The sequence below is a fragment of the Quercus robur genome, chromosome 1 (assembly GCF_932294415.1).
Source record: "Quercus robur chromosome 1, dhQueRobu3.1, whole genome shotgun sequence".
NCBI classification, from domain to species: domain Eukaryota; kingdom Viridiplantae; phylum Streptophyta; class Magnoliopsida; order Fagales; family Fagaceae; genus Quercus; species Quercus robur.
Genome location: NC_065534.1, coordinates 877,095 through 901,378, shown reverse-complemented (window position 1 = coordinate 901,378; position 24,284 = coordinate 877,095). Strand labels below are relative to the sequence as shown.

At 34.9% G+C, this 24,284-nt stretch overlaps 3 protein-coding genes across 5 annotated transcripts; 1 reads left to right on the top strand and 2 right to left on the bottom strand.

Annotated features, from left to right (window-relative positions):
- The first annotated feature begins 2,252 nt into the window (after positions 1-2,252).
- On the top strand, positions 2,253-12,413 carry LOC126714666 (uncharacterized). 3 transcript variants are annotated; one of them, XM_050414926.1, is made up of 12 exons: positions 2,254-2,499; positions 3,048-3,320; positions 3,407-3,481; positions 3,953-4,011; positions 4,089-4,224; positions 5,063-5,159; positions 5,291-5,357; positions 6,270-6,368; positions 7,601-7,690; positions 8,853-9,007; positions 11,504-11,612; positions 11,961-12,103. In XM_050414926.1, the coding sequence occupies exons 2-11, from the start codon at positions 3,077-3,079 to the stop codon at positions 11,610-11,612; spliced, it is 1,131 nt and encodes a 376-aa protein (XP_050270883.1). In that variant the 5' UTR covers positions 2,254-2,499; positions 3,048-3,076; the 3' UTR covers positions 11,961-12,103. The 3 variants fall into 3 exon arrangements, 2 of the variants coding, with proteins under 2 accessions (XP_050270883.1, XP_050270874.1); XM_050414917.1 differs by having other exon boundaries at positions 2,257-2,499; positions 11,504-11,608; positions 11,961-12,413; XR_007651660.1 differs by lacking the exons at positions 11,504-11,612; positions 11,961-12,103 and adding an exon at positions 10,113-10,215 and having other exon boundaries at positions 2,253-2,499; positions 8,853-10,020.
- On the bottom strand, positions 10,598-11,360 carry LOC126714687 (uncharacterized). Its single transcript, XM_050414952.1, has one exon. It carries the CDS (start codon positions 11,300-11,302, stop codon positions 10,607-10,609), a length of 696 nt encoding a protein of 231 aa, XP_050270909.1. The 5' UTR covers positions 11,303-11,360; the 3' UTR covers positions 10,598-10,606.
- A 234-nt stretch (positions 12,414-12,647) lies between the features above and the next one.
- LOC126714643 (uncharacterized) lies at positions 12,648-22,512 on the bottom strand. Its single transcript, XM_050414877.1, has 10 exons — positions 21,466-22,512; positions 21,188-21,382; positions 20,686-21,032; positions 17,497-17,788; positions 15,922-16,080; positions 14,885-15,250; positions 14,258-14,323; positions 14,034-14,082; positions 13,343-13,466; positions 12,648-12,949 (listed from the first exon to the last, which is right to left on the bottom strand). Exons 1-10 carry the CDS (start codon positions 22,087-22,089, stop codon positions 12,859-12,861), a joined length of 2,313 nt encoding a protein of 770 aa, XP_050270834.1. The 5' UTR covers positions 22,090-22,512; the 3' UTR covers positions 12,648-12,858.
- Between the last annotated feature and the right edge of the window lie 1,772 nt (positions 22,513-24,284).

Sequence of the window (24,284 nt, the reverse complement as noted above, 5' to 3'; positions counted from 1 at the left end):
ATTTCTATTTGATCATATTAGTAATATCTGACCTTCAAGGTACAATGCCAGCCAACTTGTTTATATAAAAAGAGGCCCTAATTGGTGAAAGAGACTCACAAACTGCTCTGTCCTGATTTTTATAAAAATGGTGCAAAATGGATCCATTCTTCTTAGGAAGATATTATAATAAACGCCAAGTACCCAAGTAATAACATCCAACCGAGGTTAGCTCTAAGTTCTTAAAAAAATAAAAAGTACCCCATTGATTGTTCACTGCCTATGAATAGCAAGAAGCCAAGTCATTAATATATATATATATATATATATATATATTTGGATGGGAAGTGATTACCAATTAGTAACAACTTCTACTAAATATTGATCATATATATATATATATATATTAATAGAAGAATATAGCTCTAGTGGGCAAATTGATGCTTGCTTATGTAGCTATGTATTGATTATAAAATGACCAAAAAGAAGCTCCTTCTAAAAGTCATAATGATTTTTCTTATCTTGCTTGACGTATATAGTAAAGAAATGGACAAAATTAGGATAGGTCTTAGCTCAAATATTGCAATACTAATTCATGAGTGAGATAAGTTAAATTAAAATGTAACATATGTTCTAGAATATAATCCTGATGACTTACAGACTACAGTGATTAGTTAAGCACAAAATACAGTATTTTAGCAGTTTCCGTTTTGGTGGCCTTTCTTTTTAATGGTAATTTGTTTACATGGTTTACTTATTTATTTATTTATTTATTTTTACAGTAAAACTCACTATTTTAATCACCAAGAATTACTTGTCACGGGCTCACGCAAAACCAAAAGGGCCAAAAGGCCCAAAACAAGGAAAACTTTACTAAATAGCATCATTTTAGGACCTGATTAAACTTATTTAATTATGTAGCACATTTTTAGAACTCGATTTTGTTAAACTCAAGTTCCAAGTGAAACTCGAGTTTACCAAATGTCATAATACTTGAGTTTGGTAAACTTGAGTTTCACAAGAAACTTGGGCTTGACAAATTCAAGTTCCAAAAGATATATCACATAACTAAATAAGTTTAACCCAATACTTTTTTTTTTCTTAAATATTTCCCAAAATCATGCTGTTCGGCAAAAAAAGGCAGCCAAAACAATATGCTGCAGGAAAAGTTAACTGAAATGGATGAGCTAATCTTTTGTCAGTTGTCACAGTTTAGTTTATGGATGTATGATTTATGAAAGAGATTTATAGAGTCTAACACCTACCTGTGTCTGCCTGGGCGTTGAGAGTTGAGATAACATTATGGTGATGGGGAAATGTTTTATTCATCATGTGACAAAATTGTGTTTCTCAACGCATTTAGTTAATCAATAAGTGGAGACAATATTTTTTAACATTGCTCTGTGTATAATAAAAATGACGTTGAAGATAAATTCTAATGAAAGTGATGTTATTCTAATCACAATTTATTAATTTAATAAATTAAAAATGTCGTGAAAAAGTTATCCCTTACATTACTATTTGTTAAAATGAAATAAGATCGAAAGTCAACTGATATTGCTGTGTGCTATTATTAATTAAATAATAAATAAATTAACGGCTCGTGTGACCAACTGCATCATCTAAATGATGCTGTAGATGTGTTTAAAAATCACCATATAAGAGCAGCTTGTACTCATTCATAAAATGCAACGAGAAAATTTTACGAAAGTTATCTTTGTAAAGTATATCTTTTTGATGAATCTTTGTAAAGTATATCTGTTATATATATATATATATATATAACTTTCTATCTTCATGATTAGACAACCCATTACTGCAGGTGTCTATATGCTACACTGTCCCAACATAAATTGCTTAAGTGATATGAAATCATATATAGTTTACACGAGACCATTGCTCAAATTGGAAAATTTTCTAATAAAAATAAATAAATACTAGAAAGAAAGGAGAAAGAACAATGCAAACGTTTAAATAACGAAAAGAATGTTGGTTCTTTTTGCCATCACTTTCCTGATAACCAAACGGGGCAATGAAGAATCATTTCAATCTGGAAATTGGTTAGTTTATAACGCATGATATCATACATGTGACATGTGAGCTGTGTCTGTCTGTGTCTATGTACCATGTACTTGTGTTGAAGTTGCTTTTTTTGGGCTCCTAGCTCTACCTTTTTAGTTACGTTATAGAATTAAAAATAGCCGTTTTCTGTGTTGTGACGTATGAGCTGTTTGTGTCTTTAGAGATGGTTCGATTTATGGAAAAATGAAAAGTCACATAACATGTAATACCCATGTCACCAAAGTTTGCCACAAAGCAAAGAAATCATGCTTTTGGCCTAAACAAACTGAATTTAATATTCATATATATAGACCAACCTCATTTAACAGCTTTTGTTTTTGATCTGTTTCACTACACCTTTTCCGCTTTCTCTTGTTTGTAATGTGAAGTATTTATGCATAGATTCGGACAGAGTTAGTGGTATACTAATATTCACCAACTTTCTGATTAGGAGTCAAGGTGAGCTATCAATGACTTACTGTTTTTTTAATTGATACAATAAAGTGAAAATTGTGTATATAGAGAAAAACAAAAGTTGTGGTTTTAAGTTTTCAATGACGGTAGAAACTGTAAATTATGAATTTGTAAGAAGCTCCATTAGTTATTTTGGTTGATATGCATTTGAATTCCATATTTCTGAATGTTCTTGGAAGCTCCTGAATCAGATTCTTATGAATTGCCCACTATTCTGGGGGTTTGCATTTTATCTACTCTTTGTTTATGGCCCATTTTCTTGAATATTAATTTTCAATTTTACGTGTGTTGGTCTGTCGTGCTTAGAATTTTATGGTTGAGAATATCAAGTATCAATCATCTGCTACCAACTTTACCATTGGGTTCTCTAGGATGGGAGTCTCATAATTCTTTATATGTTCAGAAGTTTCTCTCACACTTGCATCTCTCAGTGGAAAAGAAAAAAATTTCTGTGTTGATTGATAAGTTTTTTAGGATGTTTTTCTTATCAAGTTAACCTTAATCCAGATAGCAACTCATTTGATCTTGTTCAGGACTTGGAAGAAGCAAAAATTGAGTATATATGGGGTGCCTTGTATCAACACCAAATGACTCTGGTGGAAAAAACCCAAAAAATGTTGGGGAGATTATGGTGTTTGTTCCTGGACTAAGGATTCCTAAACCAGTTGACTTTGTGCTGCCACTTGATGATGGGTTATCCAAGAATTTGGTTGAACGTTTATCTGCTCTGAGAACACGTATTGTTGTCATGGCAGGGCAAGAAGCACCTAGATCTGCAAAATCAAGAAGAACAGCCACACAACATGGTCTGCTGAGTTATAAACATTTCTCTGGATTTCCCAGTTTTGGTTTAGACTGACTAATTACTCTCATAGATTGGCTTGCTATGCAGGAGGTTCAACATTAGCTGATCTTCAGCAGGCTCTTGAAGATTACCTGCCAGTGCAGTTGGGACTAGTTTACAATGGTATGTTAATAACAAAGAATTTGCATTAAGGGCAGGAAATGGTATGAATATTGGATAATACACTGCTCCAAAAAATTCCAATAATGCTTTGTTTGCACTGAAATACATCAGAAGTTTAGTGCCTCAAGCCTCAACCCAACAGCAACAACCAAGCCTTAGTACCAAGATGTTGGAGTTAGGATCAGCCACATATATTCTTTTTCACTATTTTATTCTATCCGAAGTCATACTCTTTGGTAATTCCTTAATTAACATGTCATTTTTTACTACTATTAATGTTAGGTTGTTCAGCTAAGCCAACTAGATGAATCAGTTCAGTGAAATTAAGTAAGATTTCAAGGACCAAGAATGTTTTCCCACCTCCTTCAGTGATTAAATAAAGTTTTAGTACATGGTTTGGATGCAGCCTCCTTTCTTTAAGTTTATTCTGGTTTAATATAATTTCTTATGGACTTTTATATCATAATGCAGGTAACAAGCTACAGCATAAGTTGCAATTCAGTTGGGTAAATCAGGAGGATGATGCAGAGGTGAAACACTTAAACTGTATTTAAATCCTTTCTTAAGCCCTTCAAAACATTTCTGATCCAGATCATTGCCTTTGCAGGAAACAACCATGTCTAATTCTTGGTATGAGGTACTTTCAGTTTTGCACTTGATGGCCATGCTAACATTATCACAGGCCAACTTCTTGCTCCTTTCTAAAGCATCCACTGATGGTTATCAGTCTAAAGTATCTGAAGGTGTGATTAAATGCTGACTGCTGCACTTTTCTTGATTTCTCTTGAATTATTCCTTATTCTTGATAGAGAGAACTCAGAAAGTATATGATATACAATTTAAACTGAAGGACTAATTTTAACATGCTCTCTATACTGTAGTTTCTACTTTTCCTCCATATTCTGTAACCAGTTTCCTTACTGCCAGATTTCTCTATATTTGTGGTTTTTCCTATAAAAAACAATTATATATTCATGGTTTGTTGATCATTAGCTATTTGGTAAAGATTGGACATTTATAGGCACTATCCCTGTATTCTCTCTAGATCATGAAAAGTAAAAGGACCTTTACAAGTTAGTAAGGGAAAACTTGCATCTGCATCAATGTGCCCAACTGTCTCTCTATTTGAAATGCATGAACATGCAAGGTTTCAGGGAAATATCTGTCAGTGAGTGACAGTGAGAAGCTTGCATAGCCTGAACATTGATTAAATTCAATACTTGTAACATTAGAAGTCACATTTTTTTGGATTTAGACTTTAACATCACTATAGATGTTCTACCTATATGCCCTTAATTTAAGTAGTATGATACTACTAGTATCCAACACTAATATGTACCAATCCGCTGATAAAACTATTAAGTACATCCTGCCAGGACATGTATGGTAATCTCTTTTCATTATGTTGAATAAATCACATAGTATTATTCTTGCCATGACTGTTTGTGTCCATGATTGTGGAAATGGAGTCTATAAGCTGTTATTTCATTTTTCTTTTTAACCTTTGTTTACTTTGCACTTCCATATGAAACCTTCTTCATTGATGTCACTAATAGATATCATGTTTGAGTTCTCTATTAGAGTGCAGTCGAAAATCTATTGATTTGCTTTTGAAGGCAGCTGGATATTTAGATTTTGCTGTCAAACATGCTCTCCCTCAGTTCCCACCTGAAGACAGGTTTGCTGAAATTCTTCTTTAAAAACAACCATCTATAGTTTTCAGATGAATTTGAGTTTTCAGGTTATTCTTACAACAAACTTCATGCTTTGGAAGGTCAAATTGACTCCTGAAAATATTAATTACTGTAGGAAAGATCTACCATTAGACCTGGCAGAAGAAGTGCTAGAAGCCCTTTGCTTGCAAGCTCTAGGCCAGGTAAAGCTATATGGTTGGCACTCCACCTTTGCCTCTATAAAATAGAGAAACTACGCATTCTATTATATATGCATTCCGTATTTATTATTTAGGCCATGGAATATCAGAATATTGGCATTTGTTGTAACCTGTATACTTTTGAAGTTATGCCATCATTTGTTGAATCCATATTACTGAATCCTTTTTATATTTTCCTTGCTTGTGTCTCCAATACATGGATTAAGTATTCTGTAGTTCACGATTGAATACGCGTTCAAGTATTCTGTTTGAGTGAGGATTTTATCAGGCTCCAGAGTCTTGCTTTTGTTATTTCGAGTTTAGCTTCAGACCAGTGAAATGGTAATATGAAATATTTTTCACTTTTATATTGTATATGGTAGATTTGTAATTATTGTATCATAAGACAAAAATAGATTGCACATGCAAGAAACATGAGCTTCTTCATAGTTGTAATTTGCAACCGTTCCCTGGCCTTTCTTTCCTCTGCCTGGAAGAAATACTGTCAGTGTCATTACACCAAGAGCACCATTCATTCTTCCATATTTTATGCAATATTGCAATATTTTCCTTTCTAATTTTAAGGACACAAGTGACAGGGTGCAATACAGAATAGCACTAGCCCAGCTGTTAAAGTAGGCATGAAGCTGAACTAAGCAATAAATTTCTATAGATAAAACTACCAACCAGTTAATGATTCTAAAAGTTAGGCTGATTATTGGCAGTGCAATGATTAAAATGAAATTGAGTAGGACCAATTGAAGTGTATAGGGAGTGAAGGATAGATCAACCTGGAAGCATATGGCTATTGAAAAGCAGACAGCAAAGAGAATGAGAATTGCATATGGACCCAAAACAAAATCTTCATCTCAAATCGGTTTTCCCTTTTGCCTAATTTCTTTTCTAATGATACAGGTAGTTGAAATTCAACTTGGAATGGCTATTGATAGTATACAAGCCACAATGGCAGTGAAACGGAGACTTGCATGTGAGATGGTAAAATACTGGCATCAGGTAGAAATCTGAATCCTTCACTATAAATGAAGCATTATTGTACACATTCAAAATAACATCTTATTGGTTCATTATGTTCTACATTGTCCTTCATGAATGATCCATTCAATAAGTTAGAGGTAGACCGGTTTTGCAGAAAAAGAAAATTGAGGTATCATATTTGGGAGTTGGGACCTAGGAAAACAAAATTTTCCCTTCTAACTGTGCCTAATACTACTTCTAATCGAAATATAATATTGCTTTCTTTTCCTTTTCCTAATCTCTCCATCACATTGTGGATGGTAAATTCTTTGCTGGCCTTTGAAGTATTCTTCCCTGTTTTTCTTTTTGCTCTCAATGTGCCTAATAGTTTCTAAATGAAAGCTTCATTTCTGCATGATACAACATCCCACCTGTTATAGTTATCTACTCATGCCACATATATGTCTAGTACTCTAGTCACATGGAGCAAAAGCAATACATCAGCTACAAAAAAGGCTTGCAGATTATGTATCCAGGCTTATCTTTAGGCTACCAAATTTGACTTATTTTGAGATAAAGCTAAGAAAAAGGCCTAAGGGTTACCCTGATCATCAAAATTTGAATTGTGTATGAGTACAACAAAATGTGGGTCACATATATTTTGCATTAGATCTGGAAAATGGGAAGACTAAAATAAGTTGACTTCATTGACAAATCTTTGTAGGTGCGCTTTAATGTCTTAGTCTCAAGGTTTCCAACATATCTAACTTCTACTTATATGAAATGGTGAAATTTCCCATTTCAATGCCCTCTGCTTTATTTCTTTGGTTTTTTTTATAAGTTTGCATATCTTCACTATTCTCCTGGTCTCGCAGTTGCCAGCTTCTTAGATTTGGTTTTACCCCCTTTCCCCTTTAACTAGTAATAAGGTAAGCTTGTTTGTCTTTGGGTTTTTGAGTTGGATATCATCATCTACTAGTGCTAGTTCTGGCCTTAAAGGGAGAGGAAGGAATCATTGAGGGCATCCCTGGTCTTACTAAGTGCATTCATGCGGCAATATTAAGATAGAATGGACATAGAGGGAATGGGGCCTAGTTCAGTTTTTAGGGTGAAAGCCTCTTGAAAAAGGCTTGGCCATTTCTGAGCAACACAAGGCAGGCTGATGTCTCATCAGTAGTTCATATTTATGTTTATAAGTTTATTTGTGATTGGGAAACTGAGTCGTATATTTACTTGTATATGTTTCTGTTTTACTATGCTACTCTCTGCAGGCACAAGAAAACATAGTAAACCTTCCACTGGCAAATCGATGGGGGGAAAAGCATAAGCTTTTTGTTAAGTGGAAACATAATGAGGCCAAGGTATATTTCTTTTTTCTGATAATTAAGGCCAAGGTATATTTCTTTTTCTTTTTATATCACATCTCTGCATTTGAAACTATTACTTCATGGCATCTTAGGCTTTTTTGGTTTTCACTCATCAATGGTAAGAAGTTGTGTTTTCCTTACTATTCTGTGCGGAAACTCCTAAAATCACTAATTAAGCTGCATAAATGAACATTGGAACTATGTGATGCGGGAGATGCAAGAAAATTATTATTTAATATTATTTATGTTTGCAAGCCAATTGTATTTTTATATTTTAGGTCCTATTAGTTTATTGGGCTTTTAGTATTTTAATTTAGAAGTAAGGTTATTTTTGTAATAAGGCAATTAGGGTTTCCTAGCCAATTAGAACTTAGAACTAGGGTTTAGCAATCCTTTATAAGCAACCTATTGTACTCCTTGAGGAGATAGTTGATATTTTGATGAATGAAAACAATGGTCGTTTAGTCTCTTTTGGTCTGGTGTTGACTCCAGGTCCACCCTAGATACTAACTCCTAATGGTTTCCCTGCTTGGTGCTGACTCCAAGCAATGCCTAGGTGCTAACTCCTAGGACATATCTTTTATTTTTCCGTTATTTCAGTTTTGTTCTGGTTGTCCTGTGTCACTATGACTGTTAGAAAAGAAATTGATAAACAAAGACAATGAAGGCTGCATAATACACATCTACCATGTTGTGTAGTCTAATGATCAACGCTGTATATTCTATTAAAGAAGGAAGGAGTTGATAATATGACCCATGACTAGTGTTTACTGCTGCAAATTTAATGTAATGTAAGGCTAAGCTACTCACTCATGCCTTGTCTAATTTGTTCCTCTCCACAAGTAAAATGAAAATAGCACGGGCATTCTAATGAGATCAATGCTTTGATGATATAACTAATAGTTTTTTTTTTTTTTTTTTTTGACATATCCAAAACCTAGTTGTTTGACATGTTTTCAGTGATATAGATCCTCGATTCAGAAACCAGTGTTTTTATTGTAAAAGAAGAGGAGAGAGAAGATTACAGCTTTCTGTTTCATAATTGCTATATCAGGAAGCTACTTCGTATTACTAGAGTACAGAATTCCAGTGTGCATACTTGGCTATTACATGAAAAAACATGATGCATCCAAGTCTTTATTTATTTATCTTTCAGGCTGCTGCATACTATTATCATGGTTTGATCCTTGACGAGGGGAAAACAGAAAGATTTCATATGATGGCAGTAGCAGCTCTGCAAGCAGCAGATCAGTTTCTCAAGGAGAGTAAGAAAGCCTGTGAATCCTTCAATATCACACCTCCTTTATCACGGTAGTTGACTGATCTCTCTCTCTCACTGACACATACCATGTAAGTGTAAATGCATGCATCTCACATAGTCAAAAGGTGTACATGTTCAGGATATAAAGCAGTTATTTCATCTAACAAAATGAGGCACATTACCTTGAAAGGAAATGGCAGCATTAGCTTAGCCTTTCCTTTCTGATAAAGGCAAATACTGATGATCAACTTAAAGAAATCAGATGAATTTGCACGTACAAAACATACCAAATGATATAACAGGCTTCAATGGGTTTCTGAAGAAGACAAGAACTGTTATTGACTCAACAACAAAAAATCAGAAACTCATGATCTCTAAACACCTTAAAATTGATAGATAACCACTCCATGAATCTATCATGTCTAGAAAGCAAATCTAGTAATCAAATATGGAATATCATGCTCATGAACTTAAAAGAATTTCTAGCAGAAAACTCTCAAAGCAATCCTAGTTCCAGAATCAACTTTGAAGATCTTGCACAGATATCAGAAAATCACCAAAAGTATTCTCTTCAACTAATATGGTTGAGTTTGACCTTTTGCCTTCATCCATACATCATTCTGTCATCACATAGATTTTGGTTGGTCTATGACAAGCTCTTTGCTCTAAGGTTCTCAAATTATACCAGTGGAGGTGCTTCAAATTTTTTTTTTAAGGGCACTTCAGTGTTCTCTAAGGGCAAATTATGACCTGATCTTTATGAAGAACATGTTTGAACCTCAAAAGCTGAAGCACCATAAGCACGTATCATTTCCAGGCGGGTTTTTTCATTCTCAAAGGGGCAAGCATTATTTCCCAGGAGCTTATTTAGAATCACAAGATCACAACAGCGTTTCTTGGGCATCAATCACAGACAAACAAAGCCTTTTGGAACACCTTCCTATTGGTAAAATTTTGCAAACTGCAGGAAAAAAAGAAGTGCAGATGAAACATAAGAAGCTCAAATATTTCATATGGACACCCAACTCAGCAAACACTTGACCTCAAAATCACATCATAATAGGTGCAGGAATCATTAAAGAATCTTGCTAATTCTGTTGTATGTGGTTATTAGAATTGCCATATTGTTAAATCAAGTAATCGGTAACATTTCAGATCTAAAGAACTCTAAAGAACCATTGGAGGAATTGCAAGATATGGCAAAGAGCTTGACTAGAATCATATTGCCGCCACTGGAGGTTGGAATGAACAAAACTTGATCCCTAATACAGAGTTTGGAAGGAAAACAGACTCCAAAAGCTTAAGTGTAGTAGCCAAAGAAACATATCCAATACATTAGAGATGCAGGCCTGAATTATGAAGCACAATGATAAGAGTAGAAGTAAAATGTAAACAAAGGATTTTCATTCATTGAATCTCATAGTTCTCACAGCATTTCTATATGCAGTCAGATTCATTTAGCTTCCATAAGATTCACCTTCTCATTAGATCTCCTCTCATTTTCTTAAGCCACTAAAATTCAATTGGACTTTAATGCTAAGATAATGAGTAATTCAGCAACCCCACATCATCACACACAACACATATATATCCAACAGCAACATTAACAAATCAAATAAACATTTGAATGAAACAAAGAATTAAATCAATTAAGACATCCTAGTTCTCATTATAATCCTTGTCATTCTCAATCCAACCAAACTAACATTGGCCACGCTAACAAGACTGGAATTCTGAAACAAACCCACAATCTGTCTCACATCGTCATCCCCACACTCCTCCACAACGACAACACAGACCCCTTTACCCCTCGCCGTTCTCTCCATCTCAGACACAAATCTGGCCGGAAACAAAGCCTCCTCCAAATGCCCAGTATACACCAAATCGAAGATATTGTCAAAGAAAGGCAAGTTATGCGGATCGGCGCGGCTCACTAAAGGTGGCGAGTCGACCAATTCAACCCCAGTAACGTCCAAAGTTCCAAGCTTCGATAGTGCCATGACCTCGTGGCCAGCCCCAGCGGAGACACAGAGGACTTTGGAGTGGTTGTGAAGAAAACCCAGATGGCGGATTGAGGTGAAGAAGTGGGAAAAGGAGGAGACTTTGGATTGCCAGGAGTTGGAGGACCAGAGGCGCCGATTTTTCTTGTCAATGGGTAGAAGCTCGCGTGGGGAGGAATCACAGGAGGACTTTGGGAATTTGAGGTGGGGTTTGGGAGGTGAGTTTGGAGGGACACAGGTTTGTGGGGTTTGGAGGAAGAGGAGGAGAAGGGTCAAGGTGGCTATGGTGATTGAGACAAAGGAGAGCCTGTTTAGGAAGATTTGAATGTGCCTCTCCATCACCATTATGTTTTCGGTAGGAGCTGGAAGATGGAGGGGGCGGTTTGTTCTGTTGTGCCGTGTTTCTCATTGTTTTGTTTTGTATCTTTTAATAAATAAAAAGTCCGCTAATTTTATCTTCTTTATTATTATATATTATTGCTGAGTCCACTGTATCACTTACGTACACCTTTTTTTTTTTTTTTTTTTTTTTTGTTTTGGGTCCAGAAATCCTCCTGTTTGGAGGACTAGCAGCAAGTACCTGTCCGAGAAGATTGCAAAAGACATTGCAAGTAAGGTGCAAATGAAACGGGACACACTCAATCATGAATCGTAAGTTAGTCTATAGACTCTATACTAATACTAATACTATACTGGTTTATTATGTTTCATATATAGCCCCAGATGGTTGTTATGTCAAAGGAATAGCTAACTAGCTGCAGTTCATTTTGTCTAAAGTATCAGTATGTTGGAAACTTTGTAACATGGGCTGGCAGTCATATTAACCGGTATCTGAAAATGGCTTTGGATTTTATGGCCAATTTTTTGTTTTCTTGCACCTTGTATCAATGTTTTTTATATTTATAGGAACCTTGTATCAATGTTGAGCTAAAATAATTGGTTTTTTTGTTCTTAAATATGGTAGAAAACAAGAATATGTTTAATTGGGTATCCTTGATTGCAGGATTGAGCAGACAGCTCCAGCATTGCCAGATTTTGCTTTGTCCCTAAAACCTGATGAATATAGTCTTCCTTCAGTGGACCCTTCGTGGAATGACATTTTACAGAGTGAAAGTATGTTTCCATCTAGGCTAGACGCAATTTAAATGTAGCTAGAGAACGTACCAATCATTCATTGAAGGGAGAAGGACACCATCCGTAACTGATAGATTAGTCCAAGTTTAATCAGTATATATTTTCAATGTCTAGTAATCTTTTTCCCCCCTCTATAATCCAGATTCCTCTTAAGATATGGCAAGATTTGCTTCTTAACATTTATCATCATTTTTTACCGTGACTCTACTTCATGTCATATGAGCATAATAAGCGAACTTGCTTTATCTTGCATAGAGTTTGAAATGAACTCAGGATTAACAAAATATAATACATTCGACAATATTTCTATCTTATCTTTCAATGAACTGAGGTTCTGATAAATCTAAGCCTTGATAGGTCTCACATCTTTGAATTGAGATCTTCTATCAATATTAACACTTGAAATGCTCCCACAATTACTTCTTGTCAAGTGCAACTGTTGAGTTTTACGAACGAGAACATGTGCAGTATTTGGATGTACCAGTGTTATAACGTTCTACTTGGTGATGAAATCAATTATTGAGACATTCCACATAATTTGGTCTTGTAAATGACATTTATGGGCAACACCAAATAATAGTCCCTAATATAGATAAAAACCACCAGAATTTGTAACTGGTATCAAATAATGATACATTTGTTTTTCCATACTACGTGTAAAGTTGTAAATTGCAGCAATCAACACTAACAAATCAACATTTTAGATCACATTTAGAATTAACACACATAAACTAGTAAAGATGTTGCCGACACCATTTTGCAAGTGATCAATTTTGCTCAGATCCATGGCTAGGAATCATATTTAGAGACTTCATTATAAAGGCATACGTGAATGCATCTTCTTGGAGCTTCTCAAATCTGCATCCATCAAAATAATAATACAATAAATTTAAGTTATTAGAGAGAAGACATGCAACCACTTTCGATCAAAGACGGTCATTTTGAGTTCGAACCGTCTTGAGCCCCACGTATTGAGTTTGTAAGAATAACAGTTAGGTGATTAAATTCACTATGTCCTATTAGCTTAAACTTTTGGAATAAGTGGTACTTTATCAAATAGAATTGAACCACAGGCCCATTAGCATAACACCCTCAAACAACAGCGAAACATGTATGCACCAAATTCTCTTATATAATAGCTACTAACATGCTTATCACTTATTCAAACACCATCAGCATCATTATAATTGTTATGTAGTTGCAAGAAAGATTGTGAATGGTTATAGATACAATAACCAGAAAAATTGTTACCTTCCTGACTTCGAAAAATGCCCAGCACCAAGTTCACATTTAAACAACAGTAGGTTATCATCAGTCTTCAGATCCCTCAGTTTCGCCACAAACTTAGCAGGTTCAGAATACATAACACGTGGATCTGTCACAATGCACAAGGGTTCAGATTGAATGAGAAGGAATATATGCATCATATAGAAAATTATAACATGTTTCTCTGCTGTCAGATAACCATGCATAAGGGTCAATTTGGCAGACTAACAACTATCCAATGTATCACATATAATGATCATCCAAACAAACATTAATTTGATAATATTGTACCAAGAAAGCATGTCAGAAAGCTTAGTGGGCTCCCTTGTATGGGTATTTAACCAGCTCGCGTGACCCAACATCTTGAACATCTGACTAGTTTTTGACACTTTGTAGCATGGATTAGAACTTCATCTATTTGAAGTTAGTGCATGCTATGATGGTGATTTGCCAAAAATAAAAAGATAAGAACCTAGATATAGTTTTCATGCCAAAACTACTAACCTACTGGGTGAGAGATCATAGGTGAGGCCTAGGGTTCAAGACTCACTAAAGTGTGTAAATTACCAATCAAAAGAATAATGGTTATTCGTTTCGGATATAAATGTACTTTTTTTTTTACTTACAATAGTAGGGCTTCTAACACTCATAAAAAGTGTTAAGCATTTATGCTTACCATTTAAACCAGCTGTTACAAGAATGTCAGGATAATTTTGTGCCTTAACCTGCGTAAATATTGTTAAAGGTCAGATCAGAATGAAGAATGATGATAATCTACAATAATACACAACTCTGAAATCATGTTTAAATGGTGAAAATGATGACTAATCTAGCTTCACAGTTCAGAGAAAACTGGTCAACTACATGTAAAGGAAACACATAGAGTTGTATAATTCTCACATTATCAACAGGGGAATATGACTTCATGTAGAAGTAGAACTCCTCCTTCCGAGGGTCACCCCATTCCTGCATTAAGAGAAAGTAATCAGCTACAGGCAGATTGTCTGCACCAGCACTATCAATAAAATATAACCAGATCTACTTGCAGCACCTACTAAGAGTCAATTGCAATCTTAAAATCTCAGAGACAGGAGGAGAATGTGAGATAAGTATATCAGTAGAACCATGAACAACGTAAAGAACCACTCGCAAATACAAAAATTCTAATCAAAGCATTCCAGTATCTCTATAGCACATATGAAAATGAAAGTCCTCAAATTTGGGTGAATCCTATCTTAGAGATATAGCCTGGTATAATGATAAAACATGGTCCTCAAAACAAGAGATTCATCACATGTAAGGCATAGCTGCTAGTACAGAGTCTTATCAAATGGTAAATGCATGGATGTACTTATGCTTTTATGCACATCATCTCCATGTTCATATTCGCCTGCACCCTGCATTACAAAAGTTTTCTAGAAGAACAAAGTCACTAGTCACTTTCTGTGTTTGACAACCCAAAATTTAAACATTTTCAAAGGTTGAGATAGCAATAACATCAGAATCTCATGAGAAAAAGAAACACACCTCCCACTCTGAAGTGGTAAGAGGGATGGTTGGATCCAACATTGTAGTCAAAACATCTACAAAAGGTACTCCAGCCACAGCAGCCTTGAACAAATCAGGTCTCATATTAAGAACAGCACCAATAAGCAATCCTCCCGCACTTCTTCCATTAATGCACAATTTTTCCTTTGAACAGTACTTGTTTTCTATTAAGTACTCAGCACAAGCAATAAAATCAGTGAAAGTATTTTTTTTCTTCAACAACTTCCCATTCTCATACCACTGCCTTCCCATTTCACCACCTCCACGGATGTGAGCTATTACATAAATAAAACCCCGATCTAACAAAGACAGCCTTGATGACTTGAAACTGGGGTCTATGCATGTCTGTTTAGAACAAGAAATTTTGAATTATAGAGTGAGTCTGAATGAATTCATTGAGTACAAGTGAAAAAAAGAAGAAAGAAACAGAATAGATAAATGGGTGAACACAGCACACAAGAACATAACCAAAATGAACAGCCAATTGATGAATAATATGTTCGTATAACAAAAGGAAAAAAAAAAAGTGCTTGATTACATAAAATAGACTTTTAGCAATGCATTGATTGACTGCTGTACTATTTCCCATGATTGGAGAACAGTGACCTGTTAGACCAGAAATGTAGAACAGAATCCAGGATTGTAGCCTCTAATTAGGACGTTGAAGCTTCTGATGAGAGTCAGGAGACCCCAGAAGAAAGGAATAGATAAAACAAGTGACTTAAACTTCAACAAGTTGCAGAACATTACAATTAAAAGGGCAAGAGAACTAGGAATAGTACACCAGATCACAAAGTTTTTCCTGTAGAATGGATATTCCAAGTGGATAATACATAAACATAATGCATCAAAACAGCATTCTACGACAACTTTGATCGTTGAAAATCATATTTTGTTAAAATATTAAATAAAAAAAAAACAGATGCCACTTTTTCCATTATCATTATGGTATTAAAAACATATAAATCCCTGTTTGTTCCAGTATCCTTAGTTTAATCTATGAAATAATTCATTACCTCATAAGAGCCATAGCCATAAAGTAGTAATGGATCTGACCCATCGAGTTTCACAAGATCCTTGCGATAAACAATTGATATTGGAATCTGAGTACCATCTGGAGCATTCGCCCATTTTCTTTCAATAAAATAATTCAAGGCATCAAAACCCCCCAACACCTGGGCAAGAGAGAGGAGAAAATTACTGAATTATGATGTACAATAGTAGCTGCAATATATGAGACATAATCTAAGATATTACACAAGAAATTAACCTATTTTTGTGTTATTGCAACAGAAAAAACTAAAAAGCATTCAATCAGTACATGTATGTCAGTCTAGCATGTAAATATATCTACCACTGAGATATTGATGGCAACAGTCTTCATTCATATTCAGTCCTTTAATATTAAAAAAGAATTACAAAAATTTAGATACATAAGCCTGAACTATTTGGTTAAATACATTTTTGATAACATGAACCATGCAAATGCATACTTGTGATACAAACACTTTTCAACAAATGTAAGATGAAGTCAACCCTCTCAAATTTCAGTCTAGATCAATCTAAACTTCAAAGGTATGAATAAAAGCAATAAAGAACTCAGGGAGGATGGGGAAGAGTGATGCAAAATTGCAAATCCTAAGCAAAAGGAGGTCTCTATGACTTTCAAATAAACCACAAGTCCCAGGAGATGATACCAATAAGATTGAGTATATACTTCATTAATAAAATCAATTAGAATTATGTTTCTCTTGGTCATCAAGAATTTTCACACCCTTACGGTCAAAAAAATTCATACAATAGTTTTAGCAAGTTTTGAAAATGAAGTATTCTTAACATTTTTGGAAATAATAGAGCAGGAGAGGTTATTGTAAGAGAAGGGGGGTGGGGGGGAGAACGTTGTTGAAACTTTTTTTTTTATTCATATTGCAACAAGAATTTGAGAGAGATACATCTAATCATCTCAAATATGTGAAATTTAATTTGATCAAATCATCACAAAAATTTTGAAATATGTGCTTGTATGATCTTTTTTTTCCACAAATCTATAAAAAGCAATCGACAAAGTTTATGTATCCTCTTTTTGGTAATATTTTTCCAAGAATAACCTCACTGATTCAATGTATGGTTTTCTGCCACCCCCCACATCTTAGGATTCTTGGCTTTAGTTAATGTTCAAGCAAACATTAAGGAAAAATTTAAGCGCTGATAAAATGAAGCAGGCATGTAAATTATGAGGTCAAATCATGTGTACACACCTAAAGGACTAATTCAAATTTATGTCAAGATCTTGATAAGTTCCAGCTTAATAGAAGCAGCAAGCACACTAATTTTAAATCACAGGAAAATGAGTGCCTCTCTGCGACCATGCACACAATTCCATTAACAGAAATCATAGAAAAGATCGGAAAAGAAAACAATATCATTATTTTATATTAGGAACAAAAATTTTATAAAGAACAAAGCCCTAGTACACATGTAGTATACTAGAGCCCCACCCAAAAATTAACTATATCTATTGTTATAAGCATGTAAATCAGATGACGATTCAGAACACAATAATTTGAAAAGGATCTGTTCATATAGCTTACTGTTTCAATCTTCTTCAAGACAGAAACGCCTGTCATCATATCATAATCATATACAGAGGGAGGAGTCTTCATTGAGCTATAATAAAATCGTAAAATGCTGGAATTAAACTGTGACTCTGATGGATCCACTGAGTATATGGGATCAATAAACGCAACAAGATGACCACCTTGAAGGCTCTTAAGAGGTTCTCCAACATCTGGAAGGCCATAAATAGTTACTTTTGGTAGACCATTTTCACGCTCATATACAACGAGATGATCGTTAAAGAGTTGTATGTCCTGAATTTTTACACTGGACAAAATTCAAATGTCATAAGTTTTTTGACCATGGAACCTCATGCCCTCCAAGAATATTGAGGGAACAGTAGCTACAAAAGATAATAGCACACTACATGCAAAATTTTCTAGAATGGATATGCAACAAATAAGTTCACAATATGACAAAATTACACACGCATCCTTGTAAGTTGTTATTCCTTTGCTATACATATAAATTGACATAGACATAGACATAGACATACAAGGATAAGTGGTTAGAGAAAGTGCAAATTGCTAACAGTTGGACAAATATGTTTGCTTAGAGACCATTTACCTAACTACCGGGACAAGGCAATGTTCTGTTCCCTCTAGAACACACATTATGTATGCGTTTTTTTTTATCCCCCCTTTTTTTAGGGAGTGACAGAGAGTGAGATCCCTTAATATGGATAAACCGACTGACAAAGACATCCATTATGTGACAAATTATATATGAAGTTAACATGTTCCCAGCATAAGCTGGAGATATTGAACCAAGGTACAGAACCTCATTTTTTTTTTATAAGTAAGAAGAAAATATTATTAATAAAAGAAAAGCAAGAAAAACAGCAAAGAGTTCACGGTAGTGAACAAAAGAAAAAAGGAACAAAAAAGACATAAGTAGCCCCTAATCTAGTCTAAAAGATGAAAGAAAATCCATAAGGGTAGAACAATCCGAGAAACCCCAACACCGAAACCAATCAAAGAGGGTCCATTGGCAAAGCTCTAATAACTGAACCACAATCCTCTCATCCTCAAAAGACCGCCAATTCCGTTCAATCCAAATAATCCACATTAAACAGCCTGGAACCAGATTCCAAATATCAGAACTATGCTTCCCAAGCCAATGATACCAACAAAATAATAGGTCCATAACTGAACCTGGCATGACCCAATCGATCCCAAACAACCGAAGCATATACATCCACAAAGAATGAGCTATCGGACAAAAAAGTAGCAGGTTATCCACAGATTTCGCATTATAACAGCACATACAACAACAATTCACCAAAGGGCGATCACGAAGCATAAGGTCATCCAAGGTTAGAATTTGACCATGAGCTGCAGTCCACATAAAAAAAGCCACCCTTTTAGGAACTTTAACTTTCCAAATGCCCTTTCAAGGGAAAGTGGAAGGAGCTGTATTTTGAATCTTATGATAAAAAGACCAAGTATCAAACTTCTCACTTCTATTAAGATCCCAACAAAGCCTGTCACACCAAAGCCTGTCACACCCTCCAACCCTAGGAATTTGGGTTTGGATGAAATGAAATATGGAGTAGGAATCCGCTAACTCCCAATCATTAAAATTTAAAATTTTAAACTTCACACTCTGTCATTATCACCCACTAAGGTGCTTAACACATCAGAAATGCAAGCCTCCTTATTGGCTGAACACAAAAATAATTGTGGATAAAGAATTTTAAGAGGAACATCACCAGTCCACTTATCATGCCAAAAAAGAATACGAGAACCATCCCCCACCACCTCATGTGCCTAGCATAAGGAAAAAAATAAAAATAAAAACCACCACACTCTTATCCGAACCCAGGCCCCCCCTTCCCCCCTCCCCTTTCTCTCCTTCCCCATACTTGGAAAGCATTTCTGAGCTTTGGACCACTTTCCTTTCCCAAATGTGTTGCCTTCTCTTTCTTAGTCTTTGTCCTATCCTTCACAACCTTCATATTTTTCTTTTTCCATATAAGTACATTCCTTCCCATATAGTAGAGGTATCTGCTTATAAGTATCTGCTGAGTTTTGGACCTCTTTCCTTCTAGTACATCTAATCAGCATAATTGAGCAGTAGAATGATAAATTCAAAGTTCTAGTAGATTTATCCCAAAAAAAAAAGTTTAAAATTCTAGTAGTCATCCCAGGTTTCCCTCTAGTATATCTAATCGGCATAATGGAGCAACAGAACAATAAGTTCAAAGTTCTAGTAGTCCTTCAGGTATGTCCTTCACATTTCCGGATATACATCCAAGTGACTTTAGGTATGTCCTTCACATCTACAGATATACTTATATCCTTCAAGTATAACTAATTTACTATCATTTTTTCTGCGGAGACATCAAGGGTTCAATCTATAGGAGAAGAGGGTTTCCACTTTTCAGTGGAGGGATGCCTTATTCTGTAGCCAACTATTGTCATTTGATTAGTATCCATGTGTATATGTTTTGTAAAGGACTAGTTATTACTGGCTATGTTAGGTATGGATTTGATGTAGAATTTTGTTTTCATTGAATCTATGACAATCCTTTTTCTTGCATTTATAAGTCAAAACAAGGAAATTGACCTTTAGAACATTGAACACCACGAAGCATGAACATATTAATCTAGATTCTTAAATTTGTTACCCAGTAAAAAAAGATAAGCTTATAAGATCAAGCATGCCTAGATTTTCTATGATTAACATGCGCACATTGTGTAAAGTTGGGAGAGAGGAAAGTTCTATAGCTTCAAGGACAGGAGAACAAATTTAACATGTAGCATCAGCAAAAGTGTACTATTGCAAAAGATATTACAGACTTTCATGTTAGCAGAAAATATGAGACAATTTAGAAGAAAGAAGAAGCATTTCAGGTATTTGAATTCTTGCCACTTTTGAATATAAGAATTCACAGTAACTTTCCAGCATGAATTGTATTGAATTCTGAAAAGAACTAATTTTGATCTGATGGTCCATGACAGGATGATCCAAATGTCAAGAAGCAAACAACTGAAATTAAAGCAGAAGGGGGTCTGATTCTATACAATTTTTTTTTATCACATTCAGATCTACACTCTGTAGGTATATAATACAGTTACTTTATTTGTTTCATATATAACATAGAACACAAGAAACTATATGAATGTGTTAACAATGTAAAACTTGTAGGAATTGATAAGTACCTTTGTCTGTGTGGAAGAAGAAGCGTAGTTGCATTAGTATTATCCAGAGGACAAGCTATGAGTTCAGAGTTGAAAAACTCATCACTCCTCCTCTGGATAAAAAAATGATTCCCACGATGGCTGACTGAGGTGTCAATGCCATCTACACGAGGTGTGAGAACTTTAAGTCCATCTTCAGGGTTTGAAACATCAAGATAAAAGTTAAACCTAGTATTTTTACTTTCAGAAGCAACAAACAAAAACTTCTTGCTTTCAGAAGCTTGAAGATCAAGAGAAAAGGTATCATCTTTTTCGTAGTAAAGACAGGTATCGCTAGATTGCTGTGTTCCCAATTTATGTAACCATGCCTGTGGGCAATAACAACAGAGCATTAACATAACAACTAACAAGCCCATTTATTGTGTTATGTAATTTAGAATGAAATGTGTGGGAACTAATTTGGGTATGGATGAGGATAAATTTAGCGATAGAAGAAGAAGAAGAAGGAAAGAGAAGAAGCTACCTTGTGAGGGCGGAGAATGTCATCCATGGTGATGTAAACTAAAGAGGCATCACTAGCCCATTCAAGATAGGCAGTGACACCCACAAGAGGGTTATCCATAGTAGCCCCAGTTTCAGCATCAATGACATAAACAGTGTAGATCTCATCTCCTTTAGTGTCCTCGGCATACGCCACCAATTTGTTATTGGGACTAACCTGTAGTGTAGTGTAGTGTAAAAAGCTTTGTAATTTGAGAAGCAAATTAATTGGGATAATAGTCAGAGAGAGAGAGAGTGGACCTTGAAAGCAGCAATGCTATAATAATCATAAGATTGAGCCTTAACATTCTCGTCCAAGATAATATGCTCTTTTTCAGCATTGGGATCCGTGGGCATGGTGTCGTGCACAGAAGGTGGGGCGTTGGGATTGGGTACAGGGCGCCTACAGTGTTGAACATACTCCTTGCCCTCAAGAGTCCTCTGGTAGTAATAGTAAGCTCCTCTGCGCACAGGGGCAGACACATCGTCCTCTTTGATCCTCCCTCTGATCTCCGCATACAGCTCATCTTCAAACTTTTTGGAATCGGACATGAGGGAATCGGTAAAGGCGTTCTCTTGTTGGAGGTAAGAGAGCATGTCAGGATTGGAGCGAGAATCGTCGCGGAGCCAATAGTAGTTGTCCACCCTCACGTCACCGAACAATTCCATCTTGTGAGGCACCTTCTTTGCCACAGGAGGCTGAGGCTGAGGCTGAGGCTGGGCCTGTGTGGTCATGGTGGCCGTTGATCGGACGACGGCGGCGTTCTTAGAATTATTAGAAGAAAGGGAAAGAGAGAGAAGCAGTGCGTAAACGACACTCTTTACACTGCGCTGATGATGATTATGATTATGATTTACAACAAAATGCATCCTCCTCATCAGCATCACTCACTCACTATTTATACTCCCTTCCCTACTATTACGCTAAACCCCTTTTTTTTTTCTTTTTCTTTTTTTTTTTAATTAAAAAAATATTATATTTTTATTCCTTCCTTGTTGTTTGCGCGGGAAGGTTTCAGATTGGATTGGTTGGAATTGGATGGATTCGATTCTAAACTATTAAAACAGTAAAAAAATTGCTACTAGTAGTATTCTATTTTAGTACTAAAGCAAAATAAAATATATAAACGGACAAACACAAAGACAAAGAAACACGGCAACTTCGTTGGGAGTTGGGAGTTATTTTGTGCTAGCTAAGCTTATAGCTCAACTCCAAAACCAAAACCATTTGTGTTGTTGTCGGAGGAAGCTTCTGTGCTTTTGTGCTTTTCTGTGCTTCTCTGTGCTTCACGTAGGAAGAAGATAAATAAATCCCGGATAAGATAAAGAAGGCAAGAAAAGTCGCTTATTTATTTTAGTTATTATAGGCTCTCATCTTTCTCCATTTTCTGCTTTCTTTTTTCTTTTTTTAATTGAAAAAAAAAAAAAAAAGCATTCTCATTCTGATAGAGGGAATTCTGTCTTTACCGTAAACAATAACACAAAACACATTTTAAAACATGTATAATATATATTCGGGCTCCCGTTGGATTTACTTTTCCTATCCTTCCTCCTTTGCCCATAGCATTCAAATGTTGAATATGATGCTAATCCAATCAAATTTACGTGGAATCAACGATTGATTAGTAAACATTTTGGAATTTCCCTTACTCCTCTTTTTTTCTAAGGCCAATGTATATAGTCAGTAGTCACTCACTTTTATCAATCAGTGTCTTAAATCTCTTTTTGATGAATTCATAATTCCCACCCAACCCCGCATTGGAAGTTTGAAAACTAATAATTTATCTACTCGCATCATTGCATGCGTGAATTAAATCTCTCTTTTATGAGTTCATAATTCCCACCCACCCCCCACATTGAAATTGTGGAAACTAAGAATTTATCTAATAGTCTCATTGCATGCACCTTGCATATGTGATGAGGCTCTTTTTAGGTTTTGTAGTCCTATTTTATAACAAAAAAAAAAAAGCCTATGTTTTTATTTTTTATAAATAATTTTTATTTTGAAAATCTAATTTATAAGTGAATAAAGTAATTTAAAAATCAACAAGAGAGTGACTCTATTTTTTAGTGGGAGTTAGAATTGTATGTTTACCAAATTATCTTTTTGTTTTGTTTCTACTTAAACATAGAGGAGTATGGACATTTTTTGAACAAAAAATAAGGATCGCAAATAAGGGAAGCCCCTAAAATAGTAGTATAGAAAAAACAACTTTGTGTCTTCTATTAATCTTTTTTTTTTCCTTTCCTTTTTTGTATGATTTTTGTTTTAATAAACTTAGTGTGATTGCTTTCTTCTCAACTAAACAAAAAAATATTTTCAATCCCTCCACCTTTTCACCCTCCCAATCAAACACAAATAAGGAAAAATAAAATATTTTTTATCCTCTCACTTTTCCATCTACTCTCTATTTTCCATCTTCTCACTTTTCTATCATCTCAACCAAACAAACCCTAAAGTCCAAAAGCATACATGCTAAAATACATGCCATAAGTTCCTCAAAAAAAGAAAAGAACACACACACACATATTAATAGCTAAAGCTGAGAGATAATCCAATTAGGTTTTAAATTAGATTCCAATTTTTGTCTAATTTTGCCTAACATGTCCAATTTAAGTTTTTTTTTTTTAATTTTTGTTCTAGGTGAGTTAATGAAGTGCAAAAGATGAAGGGTCTAATATAAATAAATCATCAAAAACTTAATAAACAAAAAAAGAAAGAAAGAGTAAACTCATGTGTATATCTAAAATAAAGGAGAGAGAGAGAGAGAGAGAGAGAGAGAGACAACTAAATTTTTGGCTTCAATAGAAAATATTTATTGATTATAATTTGTATTAATAAATCTAAATATATATTATTAATAGCCAAAACTGAGAGAAAATCCAAATTCTAAATTAGAGTCTAATTTTGCACCATGTGTTTCATCTAATTTTTAAATTTGTGTGTCAAGTGAATTATTATATGCAAAAAATCAAAGAGTCTAAATTCAATTAAATTCTAAATTGAGTTTTAATTGGAGTTTAATTTTACACCATGTGTCCTATCTAATTTTTTAAAATTTTTGGGGCAAGTGAATTAT

Bases quoted from the DNA above. Each gene is read 5' to 3' on its own strand.
- LOC126714666 (XM_050414917.1), top strand. From the start codon at position 3,077: ATGGGGTGCCTTGTATCAACACCAAATGACTCTGGTGGAAAAAACCCA. The intron at 3,482-3,952 runs GTATGTTAATAA...ATCATAATGCAG, and splicing joins GTTGGGACTAGTTTACAATG to GTAACAAGCTACAGCATAAG. The intron at 5,358-6,269 runs GTAAAGCTATAT...CTAATGATACAG, and splicing joins GCTTGCAAGCTCTAGGCCAG to GTAGTTGAAATTCAACTTGG.
- LOC126714687 (XM_050414952.1), bottom strand. From the start codon at position 11,302: ATGGTGATGGAGAGGCACATTCAAATCTTCCTAAACAGGCTCTCCTTT.
- LOC126714643 (XM_050414877.1), bottom strand. From the start codon at position 22,089: ATGCTGATGAGGAGGATGCATTTTGTTGTAAATCATAATCATAATCAT. The intron at 21,033-21,187 runs GTAGCTTCTTCT...TATTGCCCACAG, and splicing joins ACATTCTCCGCCCTCACAAG to GCATGGTTACATAAATTGGG. The intron at 13,467-14,033 runs GTAAGCATAAAT...GCATTGTGACAG, and splicing joins TGTAACAGCTGGTTTAAATG to ATCCACGTGTTATGTATTCT.